The sequence below is a fragment of the Nycticebus coucang genome, chromosome 23, assembly GCF_027406575.1.
Source record: "Nycticebus coucang isolate mNycCou1 chromosome 23, mNycCou1.pri, whole genome shotgun sequence".
NCBI classification, from domain to species: domain Eukaryota; kingdom Metazoa; phylum Chordata; class Mammalia; order Primates; family Lorisidae; genus Nycticebus; species Nycticebus coucang.
In genome coordinates this window covers 13897478-13920519 of record NC_069802.1, presented here as the reverse complement: position 1 = coordinate 13920519, position 23042 = coordinate 13897478, and the positions used below count along the sequence as shown (strand labels likewise).

The 23042-nt window shown below is 42.2% G+C and overlaps 1 protein-coding gene across 2 annotated transcripts in view; it reads right to left on the bottom strand.

Moving 5' to 3' along the window:
• Window positions 1–22488, bottom strand: part of UGDH (UDP-glucose 6-dehydrogenase) — a 51921-nt gene extending 29433 nt beyond the window's left edge. Inside the window, exons 1-2 of one of the 2 annotated variants that reach the window (XM_053578148.1) lie at window positions 22187–22488; window positions 15551–15719 (exon numbers count right to left, since the gene is read on the bottom strand). In XM_053578148.1, the coding sequence (XP_053434123.1) occupies window positions 15551–15712 (162 nt within the window). In that variant the 5' untranslated portion in view covers window positions 15713–15719; window positions 22187–22488. The remainder of the gene's footprint in view (window positions 1–15550; window positions 15720–22186) is intronic. The other variant, XM_053578149.1, reaches the window with a different exon arrangement.
• Between the last annotated feature and the right edge of the window lie 554 nt (window positions 22489–23042).

Genomic DNA, 23042 nt, shown 5'->3' with positions numbered 1-23042 from the left:
AAGCTCCACTGTCATATTTTAAAGATCTTGAAAAAATAATACTTCATTTTATATGGAATCAGAAAAAAACTCGAATAGCCAAAACGTTACTCAGAAATAAAAACAAAGCAGGAGGAATCACATTACCAGACCTGACACTGTACTACAAAATCAATAGTGATCAAAACAGCATGGTACTGGCACAAAAACAGAGAAGTAGACGTCTGGAACAGAATAGAGAACCAAGAGATGAATCCAGCTACTTACCGTTATTTGATCTTTGACAAACCAATTAAAAACATTCAGTGGGGAAAAGATTCCCAAATGGTGCTGGGTGAACTGGCTGGCAATCTATAGAAGACTGAAACTGGACCCACAGTTTTCACCATTAACTAAGATAGACTCTCACTGGATAAAAGATTTAAACTTAAGACATGAAACTGTAAAAATACTTGAAGAAAGTGCAGGGAAAACTCCTGAAGGAATCAGCCTGGGTAAATATTTTATGAGGAGGACTCCCCAGGCAATTGAAGCAGTATCAAAAATACATTACTGGGACCTGATCAAACTAAAAAGCTTCTGCACAGCCAAGAACATAGTAAGTAAAGCAAGCAGACAGCCCTCAGAATGGAAGAAAATATTTGCAGGTTATACCTCCGATAAAGGTTCAATAACTAGAATCCACAGAGAACTCAAACGTATTAGCAAGAAAAGAACAAGTGATCCCATCTCAGGGTGGGCAAAGGACTTGAAGAGAAACTTTTCTGCAGAAGACAGACGCACGATCTACAGACACATGAAAAACAGGTCATCATCCTTAATCATCAGAGAAATGCAAATCAAAACTACTTTGAGATATCACCTAACCCCAGGAAGAGTAGCCCACATAACAAAATCCCAAAACCAGAGATGTTGGCGTGGATGCGGAGAAAAGGGCACACTTCTACACTGCTGGTGGGAATGTACACTAATACGTTCCTTTTGGAAGGATGTTTGGAGAATACTTAGAGACCTAAAAATAGACCTGCCATTCAATCCTATAATTCCTTTACTAGGTTTATACCCAGAAGACCAAAAATCACAATATAACAAAGACATCTGTACTAGAATGTTTACTGCAGCCCAATTCATAATTGCTAAGTCATGGAAGAAGCCCAAGTGCCCATCGACCCACGAATGGACTAGCAAACTGTGGTACATGTGTACCATGGAATATTATGCAGCCTTAAAGAAAGATGGAGACTTTACCTCTTTCATGTTTACATGGATGGACCTGGAACATAGTCTTCTTAGCAAAGTATCTCAAGAATGGAAGAAAAATTATCCAATTTACTCACCCCTACTATGAAGCTAATTTATAGCTTTCATATGAAGGCTATAACCCAACTATAGCACAAGAATATGGGGAAAGGGCCAAGGGAGGGAAAGGAAGGAGGGAAGTCAGGGTGGAGGAAGGGTAATGGGTGGGTCCACACCTATGGTGCATCTTAGAATTGGTACAGATGAAACCTGCTTAATGCAGAATACAAATGTCTACATACAATAACTAAGAAAATGCCATGAAGGCTACGTTGAACAATTTGATGAGAATATTTCAGATTGTATATGAAACCAGCATATTGTACCCCCTGATTGCACAAACGTACACAGGTATGATTTAACAATAAAAAAAAAAAAAAAAATTAAAAAAAAAAAGAAAGAAAGAAAACTACCTATATAGCAAAATGAAAGCCACTTCAGGCACCACAGATCTAGAATTATATCCAGAGACAATTCCTATTTCTTCATGGTTCTGAGGTTGTTTTGTTTTGTTTTTTAATTTAAATTTTTTTTTTTTTTTTGTAGAGACAGAGTCTCACTTTACCGCCTTCACTAGAGTGCCATGATGTCACAGGACTCACAGCAACCTCTAGCTCTTGGGCTTCCGAGATTCTTCTGCCTCAGCTTCCCGAGCAGCTGGGACTACAGGCGCCCGCCACAACGCCCCGCTATTTTTTGGTTGCAGTTCAGCCGGGGCTGGGTTTGAACCCGCCACCCTCGGTATATGGGGCTGGCGCCCTACTCACTGAACCACAGGAGCCACCCTCTGAGGTTTTTTTAACATAAGCAATTGGAGGAAAGAAACGTAATCATAAATTCAAATTTCCGTTAGTTTGATTAAAAAATAAGCATGCGGGCGGCGCCTGTGGCTCAGTGAGTAGGGCACCAGCACCATATGCCGAGGGTGGCGGGTTCAAACCCAGCCCCGGCCAAACTGCAACCAAAAAATAGCCGGGCGTTGTGGCGGGCGCCTGTAGTCCCAGCTACTTGGGAGGCTGAGGCAAGAGAATCGCTTAAGCCCAGGAGTTGGAGGTTGCTGTGAGCTGTGTGAGGCCAAGGCACTCTACCGAGGGCCATAAAGTGAGACTCTGTCTCTACAAAAAAAAAAAAAAAAAAAAGCAAAAACAAAACAGACCCAAGCCACTAAGACTTACTCTTCTTGGGGGAGAAGCTTCAAACAATATCCCCAATATTTTGGCCATTTAGAAAACTACCTAGACCCTCCTGGACCCTGATAAGAGCTGCGCTGGGACCCTTCCAGACCTCCAGAAGAGCTGCACCAGGACCCGCTATGGGTACCCTCCCCAACCTCCGGAAGAGCTGCGCCCGCCTGGACCCAGTAAGAGCTGCGCCGGGACCCACTACCCCATCCACCGGGCCTCCCCACGCCCTGGCCAACTCCAGGAGCCGTGCAATCCGGCATCCTCCCTCTTATACCCTCCCTGCCTCCACACTGCCTGCTCTCTAGCCAGGGACTCTGGTAGCCGCAAGCCCTCCAGAGCCCTCCCTCCCTCTGCACGGAGCCCTTCTCCTGGCCAGAGACTGCTAGAGCCTTGGGCCCTCTGTGCCAAAGTCACTGGGCGCCAGGCGCTCCCAGAACCATGTGCACCAGCCCCCGCCCTGTTGCTGGATCGGGGGTGTCACACTCCGGAGCTGCTCCCACAACCAGAACTCCCTGGCTGGGGCAGCAGCAGAAGAGCTACACAGAGTCACTCCGTACAAAGATCCAGCAACAATAGAGTGATCCCTTGGGGTCTAATCTCAGAGAGACACCACCCGAACTCTGAGGACGGCCAGAGGCAACAGTGAAAAACAATCATGACACAAAATGAAAGGAAAAACTCTGGCAATATGAATAATCAGAGTAGATCAACTCCCCTGAGGAACAATGGGGCAGACACAGCACAAGATCCCATGCACAAACAAATAGCTGACATGTCAGAAATCAAATTCAGAATCTGGATAGCAAATAAGATCGAATTAGAATTCCAAGCAGTAACCCAAAAGATGTCTCAAGAATTCAACTTTGGGTACAGGCGAAACTTACTAACGGCAGAATACAAATGTCTACATACAATAACTAAGAAAATGCCATGAAGGATACGTTGAACAGTTTGATGAGAATATTTCAGATTGTATATGAAACCAGTGCATTGTACCCCTTGATTGCACTAATGTACACAGCTATGATTTAACAATAAAAATAAATAAATAAATAGATAGACAGATAGCTGGAAAAAAAAAAAAAAAAAAGAATTCAAAGACAAATGACCAAAGATTTTGACACATTGAGACAAGAGGTTGCAGCCATCAAAGATCTGAGAAACACTGTAGAATCCCTCAGTAACAGAATGGAGCAAGCAGAAGAAAGGATTTCTGACATTGAAGACAAAGCTTTCGAATGCTCCCAAACTCTCAGGAAGAGAAATGGAGGGCAAAAACAGATCACTCTCTCAGAGAGCTCTGGGATAATTCTAAGAAAACCAACATTGGTCTTATAAGGATCCCTGAAAGCAAAGAAGGGGCTTCACAAGGCATAGAGTATCTTCTCCATGAGATTATGAAAGAAAACTTTCCAGACATGCCAAGAGATTCTGAATTTCAGATAGCACACAGTTTCAGAACTCCAGCACAACTCAACCCAAATAAGACATCCCCCGGACACATCATAACCAATTTCACTAAAGTTAATATGAAAGAGAAAATTGTGAAAGCAGCCAGACGAAAGAAAACCATTACTTACAAGGGGAAGAATATTAGAATAAATGCAGATCTCTCTGCTGAAACCTTTCAAGCTAGAAGAGGATGGTATTCAACTTTTAATCTCCTAAAACAAAATAACTTTCAACCCAGGATCCTGTACCCAACTAAACTGAGTTTCATTTATGATGGAGAAATTAAATACTTTTAATGACATTCACATGTTGAAGAAATTTGCCATAACTAAACCAGCTCTCCAGGATATTCTCAGACCTATCCTCCACGAAGACCAGCATAATCCTCCACCGCAAAAGTAAACCCACCCAGAAAATTTTCATCAAATTCCAACTTCAACAGTCGCAAAAGGATTAAAAATGTCCACGATAGCCGGGCGTTGTGGCGGGCGCCTGTAGTCCCAGCTGCTCGGGAGGCTGAGGCAAGAGAATCGCTTAAGCCCAGGAGTTGGAGGTTGCTGTGAGCTGTGTAAGGCCACGGCCCTCTACCGAGGACCATAAAGTGAGACTCTGTCTCTACCAAAAAAAAAAAAAAATGTCCACCAGACTCTCTAAAGGCTTATCACCATTCTCAATTAATGTGAATGGTTTAAATTGTCCTCTAAAGACGCACAGGTTTGTTGACTGGATACAAAAACTCAAGCCAGCTATCTGCTGCATACAAGAATCTCATCTTACATTAAAAGACAAATATAGACTCAAGGTGAAGGGATGGTCATCTATACTCCAGGCAAATGAAAGGCAGAAAAAAGCAGGCATTGCAATCCTATTCACAGATGCAATAGGCTTTAAACCAACCAAAATAAGGAAGGATAAAGATGGACACTTCATATTTGTTAAAGGTAATACTCAATATGATGAGATTTCAATTATTAATATTTATGCACCCAACGAGAATGCACCTCAATTTATAAGAGAAACTCTAACAGACATGAGCAACTTGATTTCCTCCAGTTCCATAGTAGTTGGAGATTTTAATACCCCTTTAGCAGTGCTGGATAGATCCTCCAAAAAGAAGTTAAGCAAAGAAATCTTAGACGTAAACTTAACCATTCAACATCTGGACATAACAGACATCTACAGAACATTTCATCCCAACAAAACTGAATACACATTCTTCTCATCAGCCCACGGAACATACTCCAAAATCGACCACATCCTGGGCCACATCTAACCTCAGCAAATTTAAAAAAATAGAAATTATTTCTTGCATCTTCTCAGACCATCTCAGAATAAAAGTTGAACTCAATAACAATAGGAACCTGCATACCCATATAAGAACATGCAAGCTAAATAACCTTATGCTGAAGGATAGATGGGTTATAGACGAGATTAAGAAGGAAATCACCAAATTTTTGGAACAAAACAATGAAGACACAAATTAACAGAACTTCTGGGATACTGCAAAAGCAGTCCTAAGAGGGAAATTTATAGCACTGCAAGTCTTCCTCAAGAAAACGGAAAGAGAGGAACTTAATAATTTAATGGGACATCTCAAACAACTGGAGAAGGAAGAACATTCCAATCCTAAACACAGCAGAAGAAAAGAAATAACCAACATCAGAGCAGAATTAAATGAAATTGAAAACAAAAGAATTATACAACAGATCAATAAATCCAAAAGTTATTTTTTTGAAAAGATCAATAAAATAGATAAACCTTTGGCCAACCTAACCAGGAAAAAAAGAGTAAAATCTCTAATTTCATCAATCAGAAATGGTAAGATGAAATAATAACAAACCTCTCAGAAATTCAAAAAATCCTTAACAAATATTACAAGAAACTTTACTCTCAGAAATATGAAATTCTGAAAGAAATCGACCAATACCTGGAAGTACGCCACCTACCAAGACTTAGCCAGAACGAAGTGGAAACGTTGACCAGGCCTATATCAAGTTCTGAAATAGCATCAACTATACAAAATCTCCCTAAAAAGAAAAGCCCAGGACCAGATGGCTTTATGTTAGAATTCTACCGAACCTTTAAAGAAGAACTAGTACCTATATTTCTAAACCCCTTCCAAAATATAGAAAAAGAAGGAATACTACCCAACACATTCTACAAAGCAAACATCACCTTGATCCCTAAACCAGGGAAAGACCCAACAAGAAAAGAAATTATAGACCAATATCGCTAATGAATATTGATGCAAAAATACTCAATAAGATCCTAACAAACAGAATCTAACAACACATCAAAAAAATTCTACACCATGACCAAGTGGGATTTATCCCAGGGTCTCAAGGATGGTTCAATATACGTAAATCTATAAATGTAATTCAGCACATAAACAAACTAAAAAATAAAGACCATATGATTCTCTCAATTGATGCAGAAAAAGCTTTTGACAATATCCAGCATCCCTTCATGATCAGAACACCTAAGAAAATTGGCATAGAAGGGATATTTCTTTTTTATGTAGAGACAGAGTTTCACTTTATTGCCCTCAGTAGAGTGCCGTGGCGTCACACAGCTCATAGCAACCGCCACCTCCCGGGCTTAGGCGATTCTCCTGCCTCAACCTCCCGAGTAGCTGGGACTACAGGCGCCCGCCACAACGCCCAGCTATTTTTTTGTTGCAGTTTGGCCAGGGCTGGGTTTGAACCCGTCACCCTCGGTAAATGGGGCCGGCGCCCTGCTCACTAAGCCACAGACGCTGCCCAAAAGGGACATTTCTTAAACCGATAGAGGCCATCTACAGCAAACCCACAGCCAATATCATATTGAATGGAGTTAAACTGAAATCAAGGTTGCCCATTGTCTCCATTGCTCTTTAACATTGTAATGGAAGTTTTAGCCATTGCAATTAGGCAAGAAAAGGCGATCAAGAGTATCCACATAGGGTCAGAAGAGATCAAACTTTCACTCTTCGCAGATGACATGTTCATATATCTGGAAAACACTAGGGATTCTACTACAAAACTTTTAGAAGTGATCAAGGAATACAGCAATGTCTTGGGCTACAAAATCAACACCCATAAATCTGTAGCCTTTATATATACCAACAATAGCCAAGCCGGAAAAAACAGTCAAGGACTCTATTCCTTTCACAGTAGTGCCAAAGAAGATGAAATTTTAGGGAGTTTATCTAACAAAGGACGTGAAAGATCTCTATAAAGAGAACTATGAAACTTTAAGAAAAGAAATAGCTGAAGATGTTAACAAATGGAAAAACATACCATGCTCATGGCTGGGAAGAATCAACATCGTTAAAATGCCTATACTACCCAAAGCAATATATAATTTTAATGCAATTCCTATTAAAGCTCCACTGTCATATTTTAAAGATCTTGAAAAAATAATACTTCATTTTATATGGAATCAGAAAAAAACTCGAATAGCCAAAACGTTACTCAGAAATAAAAACAAAGCAGGAGGAATCACATTACCAGACCTGACACTGTACTACAAAATCAATAGTGATCAAAACAGCATGGTACTGGCACAAAAACAGAGAAGTAGACGTCTGGAACAGAATAGAGAACCAAGAGATGAATCCAGCTACTTACCGTTATTTGATCTTTGACAAACCAATTAAAAACATTCAGTGGGGAAAAGATTCCCAAATGGTGCTGGGTGAACTGGCTGGCAATCTATAGAAGACTGAAACTGGACCCACAGTTTTCACCATTAACTAAGATAGACTCTCACTGGATAAAAGATTTAAACTTAAGACATGAAACTGTAAAAATACTTGAAGAAAGTGCAGGGAAAACTCCTGAAGGAATCAGCCTGGGTAAATATTTTATGAGGAGGACTCCCCAGGCAATTGAAGCAGTATCAAAAATACATTACTGGGACCTGATCAAACTAAAAAGCTTCTGCACAGCCAAGAACATAGTAAGTAAAGCAAGCAGACAGCCCTCAGAATGGAAGAAAATATTTGCAGGTTATACCTCCGATAAAGGTTCAATAACTAGAATCCACAGAGAACTCAAACGTATTAGCAAGAAAAGAACAAGTGATCCCATCTCAGGGTGGGCAAAGGACTTGAAGAGAAACTTTTCTGCAGAAGACAGACGCACGATCTACAGACACATGAAAAACAGGTCATCATCCTTAATCATCAGAGAAATGCAAATCAAAACTACTTTGAGATATCACCTAACCCCAGGAAGAGTAGCCCACATAACAAAATCCCAAAACCAGAGATGTTGGCGTGGATGCGGAGAAAAGGGCACACTTCTACACTGCTGGTGGGAATGTACACTAATACGTTCCTTTTGGAAGGATGTTTGGAGAATACTTAGAGACCTAAAAATAGACCTGCCATTCAATCCTATAATTCCTTTACTAGGTTTATACCCAGAAGACCAAAAATCACAATATAACAAAGACATCTGTACTAGAATGTTTACTGCAGCCCAATTCATAATTGCTAAGTCATGGAAGAAGCCCAAGTGCCCATCGACCCACGAATGGACTAGCAAACTGTGGTACATGTGTACCATGGAATATTATGCAGCCTTAAAGAAAGATGGAGACTTTACCTCTTTCATGTTTACATGGATGGACCTGGAACATAGTCTTCTTAGCAAAGTATCTCAAGAATGGAAGAAAAATTATCCAATTTACTCACCCCTACTATGAAGCTAATTTATAGCTTTCATATGAAGGCTATAACCCAACTATAGCACAAGAATATGGGGAAAGGGCCAAGGGAGGGAAAGGAAGGAGGGAAGTCAGGGTGGAGGAAGGGTAATGGGTGGGTCCACACCTATGGTGCATCTTAGAATTGGTACAGATGAAACCTGCTTAATGCAGAATACAAATGTCTACATACAATAACTAAGAAAATGCCATGAAGGCTACGTTGAACAATTTGATGAGAATATTTCAGATTGTATATGAAACCAGCATATTGTACCCCCTGATTGCACAAACGTACACAGGTATGATTTAACAATAAAAAAAAAAAAAAAATTAAAAAAAAAAAAGAAAGAAAGAAAACTACCTATATAGCAAAATGAAAGCCACTTCAGGCACCACAGATCTAGAATTATATCCAGAGACAATTCCTATTTCTTCATGGTTCTGAGGTTGTTTTGTTTTGTTTTTTAATTTAAATTTTTTTTTTTTTTTTGTAGAGACAGAGTCTCACTTTACCGCCTTCACTAGAGTGCCATGATGTCACAGGACTCACAGCAACCTCTAGCTCTTGGGCTTCCGAGATTCTTCTGCCTCAGCTTCCCGAGCAGCTGGGACTACAGGCGCCCGCCACAACGCCCCGCTATTTTTTGGTTGCAGTTCAGCCGGGGCTGGGTTTGAACCCGCCACCCTCGGTATATGGGGCTGGCGCCCTACTCACTGAACCACAGGAGCCACCCTCTGAGGTTTTTTTAACATAAGCAATTGGAGGAAAGAAACGTAATCATAAATTCAAATTTCCGTTAGTTTGATTAAAAAATAAGCATGCGGGCGGCGCCTGTGGCTCAGTGAGTAGGGCACCAGCACCATATGCCGAGGGTGGCGGGTTCAAACCCAGCCCCGGCCAAACTGCAACCAAAAAATAGCTGGGCGTTGTGGCGGGCGCCTGTAGTCCCAGCTGCTTGGGAGGCTGAGGCAAGAGAATCACGTAAGCCCAAGAGTAGAGGTTGCTGTGAGCCATGTGACACCACGGCACTCTACCCAAGGGCAGTACAGTGAGACTCTGTCTCTACAAAAATAAAAAATAAAAAAAAAATAAGCATGGGAAATACACAAACCACTACAAGCACAAATACAAGGTCACTAATCACAGTAACAGGTTTCCTTCTTACTTTCATTAGGCTCTAAAAAATGACAGAAAAGATTGCAAAGTTGGCATTTTGCAGAGAACAAGATTTAATTTATTCTTCTATGTGTTATCTCTCTCTCTCTAGAGACAGAGAGTTTGAGGTTGGTGGTGAGCTAGTTTGATGCCACATTATTCTAGCTTGGTCAACAGAGTGAGACTCACTCCATCGCCTAGGCGGGAAGACAGTGGCACAATCACAAATCACTGCAGCTTCAAAATCCTGGGTATAGGCACTCCTCCTGACTCTCCTAAGTACCTAGGACTACAGGTGTTCACCACCAGGCCTGGCTAATAATCTCCTACTATTTAAATCAAAGTAACTAAAATCAGACCAATGCAGAATTTATATAAGATCTCAAAATGAAGTTACATAATTCTACTAAAATCAGTAAGCTATCTGCAGATCTTTAAAACTGATGCAGGAGCAGTTAAATATAAGTTCTAAGGCCAGGCGCAGTTGCCTCATGCCTATAATCCTAGCACTCAGGGAGGCCAAGGCAGGTGGATTGCCTGAGCTCCAAAGTTCAAGATCAGCCAGAGTGAGACCCCATCTCTAAAAATAGCCAGGCACTGTGGCACGTGCCTGTAGTCCCAGCTACTGGGGAGGCTGAAGCAAGAGAATCACTTGAGCCCCACAGTTTGAGGTTGCTGTGAACTATGATGCCACCGGCACTCTACCGAGAGAGACAAAATGAGACTGTCTCAAAAAAATAAAATAAAATACAACAAATAATAATACTAATATAGGTTCTATCTCCTATTAGATTTATTATGTAATTACCATAATTGGTATTTAGAATTTATATCACACTCTTAGGGATGAACTCAAATTCTTTCACAGGGTAAAATTATCTCTAAATTTCTTGGAAAAAAAAATACCAAAGAAAATTATCCAAAAAATAAATAGTAGTTGCCATGCCACCATGCCTGGGGTTACACCAGCACTTTGGGAGGCTGAGGTGGGTGGATTGCCTGAGCTCACGAGTTCGCCAGCCTGACCAAGAGCTAGACCCCATTTCTAAAAATAGCCAGGCATTGTGGTGGGCACCTATAGTCCCAGAAACTTGGGAGACTGAGGTAAGAAAATCATTTTGAGCCCAAGAGATTGAAGGTGCTGTGAGCTCTGATGCCAGGGCATTCTACCGGGGGCAAAAAAATGAGACTCTGTCTCAAAAAAAAAAGTAATAAAAAAAGAAAAAAAAAATTTTTTTTTGAGATAGAGTCTCACTTTGTCATCCCCACTAGAAAAAATAGTTACTATTTTTTTTTTTTTGAGACAGTCTCACTATGTCGTCCTTGTTAAGAGTGCTGTGGCATCAAAGCTCACACCAACCTCAAACTCTTGGGCTTAAGTGATTCTCTTGCCTCAGCCTCCCAAGTAGTTGGGGCTATAGGCACCTGCCACAACACCTGGCTCTTTTTTTTTGTTAAATCATAGCTGTGTACATTTGTGCAATGTGCTGGTTTCATATATAATCTGAAATATTCTCATCAAACTGTTCAACGTAGCCTTCATGGCATTTTCTTAGTTACTGTATGTAGACATTTGTATTCTGCATTTAATCGGTTTCGCCTGTACCCATTCTAAGATGCACCATAGGTGTGGCCCCACCCTAACCTCCCCCCTCCTTCCCCTCCCTTGGCCCTTTCCCCATATTCTTGAGCTATAGTTGGGTTATAGCCTTCATATGAAAGCTATAAATTAGCTTCATAGTAAGGCTGAGTACATTGGATACTTTTTCTTCCATTCTTGAGATACTTTGCTAAGAAGACTATGTTCCAGGTCCATCCATGTAAACATGAAAGAGGTAAAGTCTCCATCTTTCTTTAAGGCTGCATAATATTCCATGGTACACATGTACCACAGTTTGCTAGTCCATTCGTGGGTCGATGGGCACTTGGGCTTCTTCCATGACTTAGCAATTGTGAATTGGCCTGCAATAAACATTCTAGTACAGATGTCTTTGTTATATTGTGATTTTTGGTCTTCTGGGTATAAACCTAATAAAGGAATTATAGGATTGAATGGCAGGTCTATTTTTAGATCTCTAAGTATTCTCCAAACATCCTTCCAAAAGGAACGTATTAGTGTGCATTCCCACCAGCAGTGTAGAAGTGTGCCCTTTTCTCCGCATCCACGCCAACATCTCTGGTTTTGGGATTTTGTTATGTGGGCTACTCTTACTGGGTTAGGTGATTTCTCAAAGTAGTTTTGATTTGCATTTCTCTGATGATTAAGGATGATGAACTTTTTTCATGTGTCTGTAGATCGTGCGTCTGTCTTCTGCAGAAAAGTTTCTCTTCAAGTCCTTTGCCCACCCTGAGATGGGATCACTTGTTCTTTTCTTGCTGATACATTTGAGTTCTCTGTGGAGTCTGGTTATTGAACCTTTATCGGAGGTATAACCTGCAAATATTTTCTTCCATTCTGAGGGCTGTCTGCTTACTTTACTTACTATGTTCTTGGCTGTGCAGAAGCTTTTTAGTTTGATCAGGTCCCAGTAATGTATTTTTGATACTGCTTCAATTGCCTGGGGAGTCCTCCTCATAAAATATTTACCCAGGCTGATTCCTTCAAGAGTTTTCCCTGCACTTTCTTCAAGTATTTTTACAGTTTCATGTCTTAAGTTTAAATCTTTTATCCAGTGAGAGTCTATCTTAGTGAATGGTGAAAGCTGTGGGTCTAGTTTCAGTCTTTTACAGATCGTCGCCTGGCTATTTTCTTGTTGCAGTTGTCGTTGTTGGGCTGGCTGGGGCCAGGCCAGGCTCCAACCCACCAGCCTCAGTGCATGTGGCTGGCAATGTAACCACTGTGCTACAGGTACTGAGCCTTTTTTTTTTTTGGAGACGGAGTCTTACTTTATTGTCCTTGGTATAGTGCCGTGTCATCACACCTCACAGCAACCTCAAATTCTTGGACTCAAGCGATCATCCTGCCTCAGCCTCCCAAGCAGCTAAGACTACAGGCACCCACCACAACACCTGGCTATTTTTAGAGACGGGGTCTTCCTCTTGCTCAGGCTGGTTTTGAACTCGTGAGCTTAAGCAATCTGCCTACCTCAGCCTCCCAGAGTGCTAGGATTAGAGCTACCAAGCCTGGCTGGCAGATACTGTTAACAGTTCTGTTAAGTGACTGTCTCAATTTACATTCTTTTGTTTTTTTCCCTGCTGACTATATAATTAGACATCCAAGTTGTCTCAGCCATTGTAAAGAAAAATAATCTTTTTTTTTTTTTTTTTTTTTTTGTAGAGACAGAGTCTCACTGTACCGCCCTCGGGTAGAGTGCTGTGGCGTCACACGGCTCACAGCAACCTCTAACTCTTGGGCTTACGCGATTCTCTTGCCTCAGCCTCCCGAGCAGCTGGGACTACAGGCGCCCGCCACAATGCCCGGCTAAGAAAAATAATCTTTTTTTTTTCTTTGAGACAGAGTCTTACTCTATTGACCAAGTTGCAGTACTATGGCGTCAAACTAGCTCAGGAGCAACCTCAAACTCCTGGATTCAGGCAATCCTCCTGCCTCTGCCATAGCTGGGACTACAGGCGCTTCACACTATGCCCAACTAATTGTTCTATTTTTTGTAAAGGGAGGGTCTCACTTTTGCTCAGGCTGGTCTGGAACTCCTAAACTCAAGTGATCCTCTCACTTCAGCCTCCCAGAATGCTGGGATTATAATGTGTGCCCCTGCTTGCCAGACCTGAAAATAATCATTTTTGTCATCCTCTTGAAGTGCTCACAAAGTAGTTTATTATTCCACCTGCCTCATAAAGGGTAATTCCTACATAACTCTCACCCAGCCCAGCTTTGCCTGCTTCCAAGTGGATAAGTCTGGGGTTCCGTAGCTGCAACCTGACAGTTTTTCACAGCAGAATTAGTGGTGGCTGCAGGGAACAGACCACCATTCCAGGCTGAACTCTGGGGGTGGAGCCCAGTGCATAAAATTCTAACTGCTCTACATCCTTGTCAACACTTGTTATTGTCAGTAATATTTAAACCATTCTGATGGGTATCCTTTTTTTATATTTATTTTTTTCATTTGATAAAGTTGGTACTAACGGTCCTTTAATTTTGAAGACTTGACTAAAACGCTGAGAAAATGAATTAATTCTTAAATGTCTGGATATAAGTATGGCTTACAGGGTTTCAAGTGACTTACACCCCATATGGATATTGGCCTTATAATACTGTTCAAGTTATCTTTCCAAAATGTTGAAAGAAAAATTTTCCAAAACCAAATATATATATAGTAACAATGTTACACCATGTAACAGGTAAAAAAATTCTATAGCATGAAAATATTTTATTTTCATATTTATTTATTTATTTTGAGACAGAGTCTCACTTTCTTGCTCTTGGTAGAGTGCCATAGCGTCATAGTTCACAGCAACCTAGCATGGAAGTATTTAAAAAACTATTATAGGCAGATCACCTGGTAGAAGAGTCAATTATGAAGGTAAAAGGGTAAAGCCACCTACAGAGAGGGTTGGAGAGGAAGGGTTGACGCTAAATCTGATTCAGTTATGAATAAATTTGTAATACTGAGTGGCTACTACTCCATTGGTGCTTTTAGTAGATTCCTATACCTCATATGACCATAAATATCAGGAAGACTTATCTTACAGACAAAACTGGATTAAGACCTTTTTTCTAAAGGTCTAACACAACTAAAGACTATAGTTGACAACAATCCTATCAAAGATCAAGCTTTTCTGGGGAAATAAGAAGGAATATTTAATGAGAGACAGAAAATGCTACATCGGGCAGCGCCTGTGGCTCAGTGAGTAGGGCGCCAGCCCCATATACCGAGGGTGGCGGGTTCAAACCCAGCCCTGGCCAAACTGCAACCAAAAAATAGCCGGGCGCTGTGGCAGGCACCTGTAGTCCCAGCTACTTGGGAGGCTGAGGCAAGAGAATCACCTAAGCCCAGGAGTTAGAGGTTGCTGTGAGCTGTGACACCATGGCACTCTATTGAGGGTGATAAAGTGAGACCCTTTCTCTAAAAAAAAAAAAACTTAAAAAGAAAATCCTACATCAAATTTTCAAATGGGGCAGCACCTGTGGCTCAGTGGGTAGGGTGCTGGCCCCATATACCGAGGGTGGCAAGTTCAAACCCGGCCCCGGCTAAACTGCAACAACAACAAAAAAAATTCAAATGCTTTCCTATTGGGTTTCAAAAGAATAATATCATGAACTCATTGTAGGGTGAAATAATTTGAAAAATGGGACCCAGATAGCTCAGTAAAATAGTTAGAAACATATTTTCCTAACTATAATTTCTCTAAATTCACAAAAATTTTTAAATTCCAATTAAAAAATTTGTGGTACTAAACTCTAAGTATGAAACATGCCATTTATCTATTTAAAGTGTACTTAAGTACAATAAAATCCAAAAACATATTGAACTTACATTAATATTATAAACAAGTTTTGTTTTTACCCCTTTTTAACTTTATGAGAAATAGCAATGACACTAACAGATAAAATTAGAAAACAGAGTAGAAAAAATAATTACTCATAATCTTACTATATGAATATAACCATTATTAATATTCTGTTACTTCATTCTGGTCACTATTCTTCAATGTACTTGACATAATTATAATTTTAATGTCCATAACATTTTATATCCAGATTTTTTTCATATTATTTCTTACCAGTTGCAATCATAGCTTTTTTTCATTAATACTGCATATAAATTATTTAATAAAGATAGTAAGAAAAAAAAGAATATAAGAACAAGGAGTTGTTTAATATGTTTACCTCATAAATAGGAAGTGTAGAAGAATTCCATGCATTGATTCTTGACTCATTGACATCAACAACCGTTACCCTGATTTTAGGGCACATGTGAGCAATGACACTACATGTGGGTCCTCCAACATAGCCCGCACCGATGCAACAGATCTTCTTAATTTCAAACATGATTGTACTAGAAAGGGAAACAGTAAACCTTTTAGTACTGAAAACAGAAAATCTAAAGAAATCCCATGGTACATTCATCACAGTGTATAAAAACTGTCAAGGTAACAGTTATCTGGATAACATTCTTTGTTTTTTGTTTGTTTTTTTTTTTTGTAGAGACAGAGTCTCACTTTATGGCCCTCGGTAGAATGCCATGGCATCACACAGCTCACAGCAACCTCCAACTCCTGGGCTTAAGCGATTCTCTTGCCTCAGCCTCCGGAGTAGCTGGGACTACAGGCGCCCGCCACAATGCCCAGCTATTTTTTGGTTGCAGTTCAGCCGGGGCCGGGTTTGAACCCGCCACCCTCGGTATATGGGGCCGGCGCCTTACCAACTGAGCCACAGGCGCCACCTGTTTGTTTTTTTTTGTTTTTTTGAGACAGAGCCTCAAGCTGTCGCCCTGGGTAGAATGCCGTGGCATCTCCAACTCCTGGGCTTAAGTGATTCTCTTGCCTCAGCCTCCCAAGAAACTGGGACTACAGGTGCGCACCACATTTTTTGGTTGTAGTTGTCATTGTTGTTTGGCAGGCTGGGGCTAGATTCAAACCCACCGGCTCTGGTGTATATGGCTGGCGCCTTAGCTGCTTGAGCTTATAGGCAATGAGTCCTGGATGACATTCTAACTGAATGACCTAGTCTGTTCTCAGACTATATGAAATATATGTAAAAAATTGTATCAATACTGACTGCTATTACCAGAGAAGAGGTACAAAGATTATAATGGCTTAATATTTAGAAAGTCAAGAAGAAAAACAAATCCTTAACTTTGTCCTCTAATATACTAGGACAACTTTGTTTGCTGACTGAAAGTTCTAGGGTGAATATACTTGTGTAATTATTGCTTAAATGAATGCTAGTGTACAAAGGTGAGTTTATAACAGGTTTAGACTAAGATGATGTGTCTTAAGATTAGTTCCACAGGCCAAGCACAGTGGCTCACGCCTATAATTTTAGCACTCTGGGAGGCCAAGGCAAGTAGATTGCCTGAGGTCAGGGGTTCCAGACCAACTTGAACAAGAACGAGATCCCATCTCTAAAAACTAGCTGGGCGGGGCGGCACCTGTGGCTCAGTGAGTAGGGCGCTGGCCCCATATATCGAGGGTGGCGGTTCAAACCCGGCCCCAGCTGAACTGCAACAACAACAACAAAAAAAAAACTAGCTGGGCATTGTGACAGGTGCCTGTAGTCCCAGCTACTTGGGAGGCTGAGACAATATGATCACTTGTGTCAAGAGTCTGAGGTTGTTGTGGGCTATGACACCACAGCACTCTACCAAGGGCAACAAAGTGAGACTCTATCTCAAAAAAAAAAAACAATCAATTAGTTCCACAGTACAGAATTGACCTCTGATATTATATTCCTTACACATTAATTTGACTACAACAGTTTATTTTTAGGTATTGAACAATGATCTCAAACTCTATTTCAACTTTAATCAGAAATCATAAGATGGTTTAAGAAAAGCAATTTCTGTGCTTACCAAAACTGTTACACAGATTTTGGTACACACTTTCAAAAGCCATCAGATGAACTGATTGACACTAATCAAATTTACAAGGAACTGATTTATATATAAGAATGTCCATTTACCAATTATAATAACTGTCAAACTGGTCAGATTCTTAGAATTTCAGTCCTTGTCAAGACCTCAGACATCATCTAACCTAACCTATCCACTCCAGAGAGAAGAAAAATGGTAATCTGAGAATTTAAGAATTTGTTAGCATAATCCTGCATGGATTAGAGAAGGTACTCTGAAAGGCTGGCCTAATTTGAATGCCTGACAAGAATATACTTATCATGAGAAAAGATACACAAAGCACGTAATTAAGATTATCCAATTTCCTTTGGTCTGAATCTGTATTAAACAATGTTCTAAATTTTCATTTGGTTCTCTGGATAGCATTCCCTACTGGAAAAGAATGAGCTGACCAACCCATACAATATCCTGGAATGTTTACAGCCTAACTGCATTAATACACAACTAATCTGGTTTATAAATCAAATTTTATCATGATTACCAGATAGCAACTCATAAAGCCTGATCCTTAAAGCTTTTTAAAAATCACAAAAAGGCTGGGTGTGGTGGCACATGCCTATAATCCTAGCACTTTGGGAGGCTGAGGCATGTAGATTGCTGGAGCTCAGGAGTTCAAGATCAGCCTGAGCCAGCTTGAGCTAGCTTGAGCAAGAGCAAGACTCCGTTTCTACTGAAAATAGAAAAACTAGCTGGGTGTTGTAATGGGCTCCTATAGTCTCAGCTGCCTGGGAGGCTGAAGCAAGATGATCTCTTGAGCCAAAGAATTTGAGGTTGCTGTGGGCTATACCACTATGGTACTTTACCCAGGGCAACAGAGTAAGGCTATGCCTCAAAAAAAAAAAAAGAAAAAAAAACTACAGGCTTGGTGCCTGTAGCTCAGCAGCTAAGGCGCCAGCCACATACCCACATACCGCTGGTGGGTTTGAACCCAGTCCAGGCCTGCCAAACAACAATGACAACTATAACCAAAAAAAAAGAAAAGAAAAAAAATAGCTGGGCATTGTGGTAGGCGCCTGTAGTCATAGCTACTTGGGAGGCTGAGGCAAGAGAATCACTTAAGCCCAAGAGTTGGAGGTTGCTGTGAGCTGTGACACCACGGCATTCTACCGAGGGGGCATAGTGAGACTCTGTCTCAGAAAAAAAGAAAGAGGATTTTAGTAAATAGTGAAAATGGACAGAATGTGCAATCATATGATTCTTTTAAAGAAAGCAATATTCTTATCAAAATGAAAGAAATGTTTAAAAATTTGTTTTGAGTAGGTAATATATTCAATAGTTCAAAATGTAATGTTATAATAACACATACACAAGAAATTTCACTCCCACCCGTTCTGTCTCTCCTTTGCTACCCTCTACTTTGCTTTTACAAGAAACAACTTTGTTTTTTGTGTATTCTCCCAGCACAAGTAAACACACACATATATCCTGATCTTTCTAAATTGAAGATTTAGAATACCATATACGTCATCAATACCCGGCTTTTTTTTGCTTAATTAAAACCGGTATATCTAGAATACCTAAAAAATTAGAATTTCAAAGTAATGTTGGACCAGAGGACCTCTCAGGATTACCACTTAAATTCCATAGCCAAGAGATTATTAGGGCTGTCAGGGCAATTTACACCCCCAAAACCAGGTTCTACTAACATTCATTTAATAAACATAGATTCAATGTCCACTTGATGCAGCTCCTCCTGGGCTTAAGAGTTCATAGTTTAATAAGGCACACCTAGGCTAATAGTTCTTACTTGCTGCTGCTCAATGCTAGACCTCAAGACCTAGAACGGTAGCCTCTTATAAATACTAATTGAATAACTCTCTCCACGGGCCTCTCTTTTTGAGGTGAAGACTTCTATGTAATTATCTCTAGTTCAGATGGCTGATCATAGTTTTTTGGGGTGGGGGAGACAGAGTCTCACTCTGTTGCCCTGAGTAGAGTGCTGTGGCATCATCATACCTCACAACAACCTCAAATTCTTGTACTCAATCCATCCTCTTGCCTTAGCCTCCCAAGTAGCTGAGACTACAGGTACCACCACACATGGCTAATTTTTCTATTTATAGTAGAGATGAGATCTCACTCTTGCTCAGGCTGGTGTCAAACTCCTAAACTCAAACAATCCACCCATATCAGCCTCCCAAAGTGCTAGGATTATAGGCATGAGCCACCCCAGCCTGATCATAGTAGTTTTACAATGATTTTATCACGTTCTTTTCTTAAGCTACCTAAAGAACTTCAGCATGTTTCCCCAGAATTACTTTTTATCCACCTTGATTTTGAGACATATTTCAGCTTGTTTTACATCAGCTGGGGTGGACTACTCATGTCAGGTGGACCTATATTACAGAACTATATGTGTCTAGGACTTCATTTTGGGTATCCCCGCCTATACTTTCATATTAAGTACGGTTTGTAAATGAAAATGGGAAAATTGGGTGGCGCCTGTAGTTCAGTGAGTAGAGCGCAGACCCCATATACAGAGGATGGCAGGTTCAAACCTGGCCCTGGCCAAACTGCAAAAAAAGAAAAAACCAGGGGCGGCGCCTGTGGCTCAGTCGGTAAGGCGCCAGCCCCATATACCGAGGGTGACGGGTTCAAACCCGGCCCCGGCCAAACTGCAACCAAAAAATAGCCGGACGTTGTGGCGGGCGCCTGTAGTCCCAGCTACTCGGGAGGCTGAGGTAAGAGAATCGCTTAAGCCCAGGAGTTGGAGGTTGCTGTGAGCCGTGTGAGGCCACGGCACTCTACCGAGGGCCATAAAAGTGAGACCCTGTCTCTACAAAAAAAAAAAAAAAAAAAGAAAAAACCAGCGAGTGCCTGTGGTCCCAGCTATTCGGGAGGCTGAGGCAAAAGAATCGCCTAAGCCCAAGAGCTGGAGGTTGCTGTGAGCTGTGATGCCATGGCACTGTACTAAGGGTGACAAAGTGAGACTTGTCTCTTAAAAAAAAAAAGAAAAAGAAAATGAGAAAATTACTGAATAATCTGGAATTCCAAATAAATGGTCACTTGGAAGATTCAGTAAAATCCTTAATAAACTTTAAAATCGAGTTTGATACAGTGTTAATGACACACTTTGCATGACATATACATCTTCCAATTCTATCTCTACTTTTTTTTTTTTTTTTTTTTTGGTTGCAGTTTTGGCCGGGGCTGGGTTTGAACCTGCCACCCTCAGCATATGGGGCCGGCGCCCTACTCACTGAGCCACAGGCGCCGCCCTCTATCTCTACTTTTATGTACCCTCTGGCCTTCTACTGTGCTGTCAGAGAAATGAGAGTGAGTGTTTCCTTATAGATTATTCTGAAATGAGTTTTTTTACCTCTGTATTTGGGAGAGTCACAACAAACCTAATCATTCCAAAAGTACTCTTCATGTAAAATTTCAAAAAATTTAAATAAACATTTCAACCTAGAAGATGTCACTAAAAAATAAGGAATGCCTTACAACAATCTAAACAATATAATCCTTCCACCCAACTCCTTTTCAGCATATTCTGCATATGTTCCCAGGAGCTAAACAACAGGCATCATAGATGGATATATAACTTCACATATCCTTTTAGTCATTACCATAAATTAAATACTAAAAGATGCCTGACCAAGCCCAGACTCAGTGGCTCATGCCTATAATCATAGCACTATGGGAGGCCAAGGCGGGTAGACTGCTTGAGCTCAGGAATTCAAAGACCAGCCTGAGCAACAGCCAGATGCCATCTCTACTAAAAATAGAAAAATTAGCCCCTGATGTGGCAGGCGCCTGAAGTCCTAGCTAGTTGGGAGGCTGAGGCAAGAGGACTGCTCAAGCCCCAAAATTTGAGGTTGCTGTGAGCTATGATGCCAAGGCACTCTACCCAGGGTGAAAGAGTGAGCTCTGTCTCAAAAAAAAAAAAGAAAAAGAAAAAAGAAACCTGACCAGAGGAAAAAAGGCTTAATCAGTAAGAAAGCCAGTATTAAATTTATATTTAAAGACCATCATGTAAGGCTGGGGAAATAACAGAAGGACAGAGAGAGTCAGAAAAAGGGGTACAGCAATAAGAGAAGAAATGAGATCCTTTCAACCGGGTTATCTAGTGTTTACCTTAACGTAGACGCTGGGTACTAACAAGCACGTCTCAGAGCCGACAGTCAGCTCTTTCATTTCCAGAACCCCTGATGAAACAGACCAGACTACTGTTCTGAGAAACTCAAAGACTCACTGTGTCTTTGAGGTCAGTCAAATGGACAGCTACTTCTCTGTACATTCATGAAACCCTTTTCACGTATATCAGAATTCCCTACCCTACCAGAGTATCTTCCTACAAACAGGACACACAGTTTTGCAAGATTTCATACAAACATGGTCCCCCAAGCACCCAAGAAAGGCCTTCCTAGCATCAAACAGCACTTCTATGGTGTGGTGGCCAAATACCACAACAGTCTCAGCATTTCGCGCTCAAAGAGGCTTTCTAGCTTCGTTTTCTCTTTGGTTTCATAAGAGGGGAGGCCGTAAAATACAGCAGTCCCCTAAGTGAGCAGATGCTTTAAAGACAAAAGCCTGCGAGTCTGAGATCAAAATGCGGTCCCTAACTAGAGAACCGCTTCCTTCGGTCTGCATTCGGCTTTCTGAATCAGCGGGGAAATCTCATTTGTTCCAAGTCAGAACGTTGATAAAAGCAGAAAGAGAAAGGACATGAAGACTCACGCGTCTTTACTAAAAAGCTCAGACTACTTATCCCTTGCGCAGCAAATCCAGAGCGTGATTCCCGCTCTGAGCCTAGAAGAGGGAAGCCCGGGACCCAGCGCTGGGAGCAACCGGGAGCGGCGCGCAGCTCCCGGCCCCGCTCTCTCCACATCTCGCCGGGACCCAGCAGCATCCCCACCGGGCGGCGGGGACAGCCCGGGAGAGATGCTTACCCGCTTCAAGCACCAAGCGGGGCGGCTGCTTTTATCCCGAACCCTCGGACAGCACCGTCCTCCGGGCCGCGCTGCCGCAGCTTCTGCACCCACGCCCTGCTCCGCCGTACCTCCTCGCGCTGCACGCCCCTCTCTCAGGCTGCCGAAACCCCGAGGCCCGGGCCTGAGCCCGTATTTAAAGGCTTCTGCCCGAGAAGGCGGAGGCTTCATCCCCCCGCCGCCAGGGCCGCCCGGACTCTGCCCTCAGTGGGTTCCCTGCTCCACCTCCCGCCACACCAGGCCCAGAGCCCGGCCCCAATTTCCTTCAGAGCGCAGGGGAGGGGAGACGCCGGCGAGGCTCGTCGTGGCGGGGTGGAGAGGCCCCGCCCCCGATCAAGCTGGACGAATCCGCTCCGGCCAGCTCGGCGGCTCCGCCCCCGCCGCTAGCGTCGCTGGGTGGGGCTTCGTGTGCGGCGTGCACTCTGAGGCCCGGGACTGGGGAGCGAGTCCAGGTTCTTTCCTAGCGGACCTAGCAGTCCGAAAGTTGGACTTTCTGGTCCATCCCCGCCCTTTGGCCCAGTCCTGGCTGAAGCGGGGACCTCGCGTGCGCCAAGTCACCCAGCTGTAGGGCTGCGGGGTACAGGGCGAGTTGCGGGCCGAGGCAACCGGAAGGTCCTGACCCCTTTCCGGTCTCCTCAACATCCTGAAGCGCAGCCCTCAAGGGGTTTTCAGCATCCTGTACCCCGTGAGTCTTTCCGCCGGGTGGATCACTCCCCTGCCACACCCTTTAGGTCTTCTGGGTCGTCCTCTGGGTCCACCCAAGGTTTAGTCAGCTCCCTCCCGACCCGCCGCTTCTGAGAACGATCCTCCTCACGCC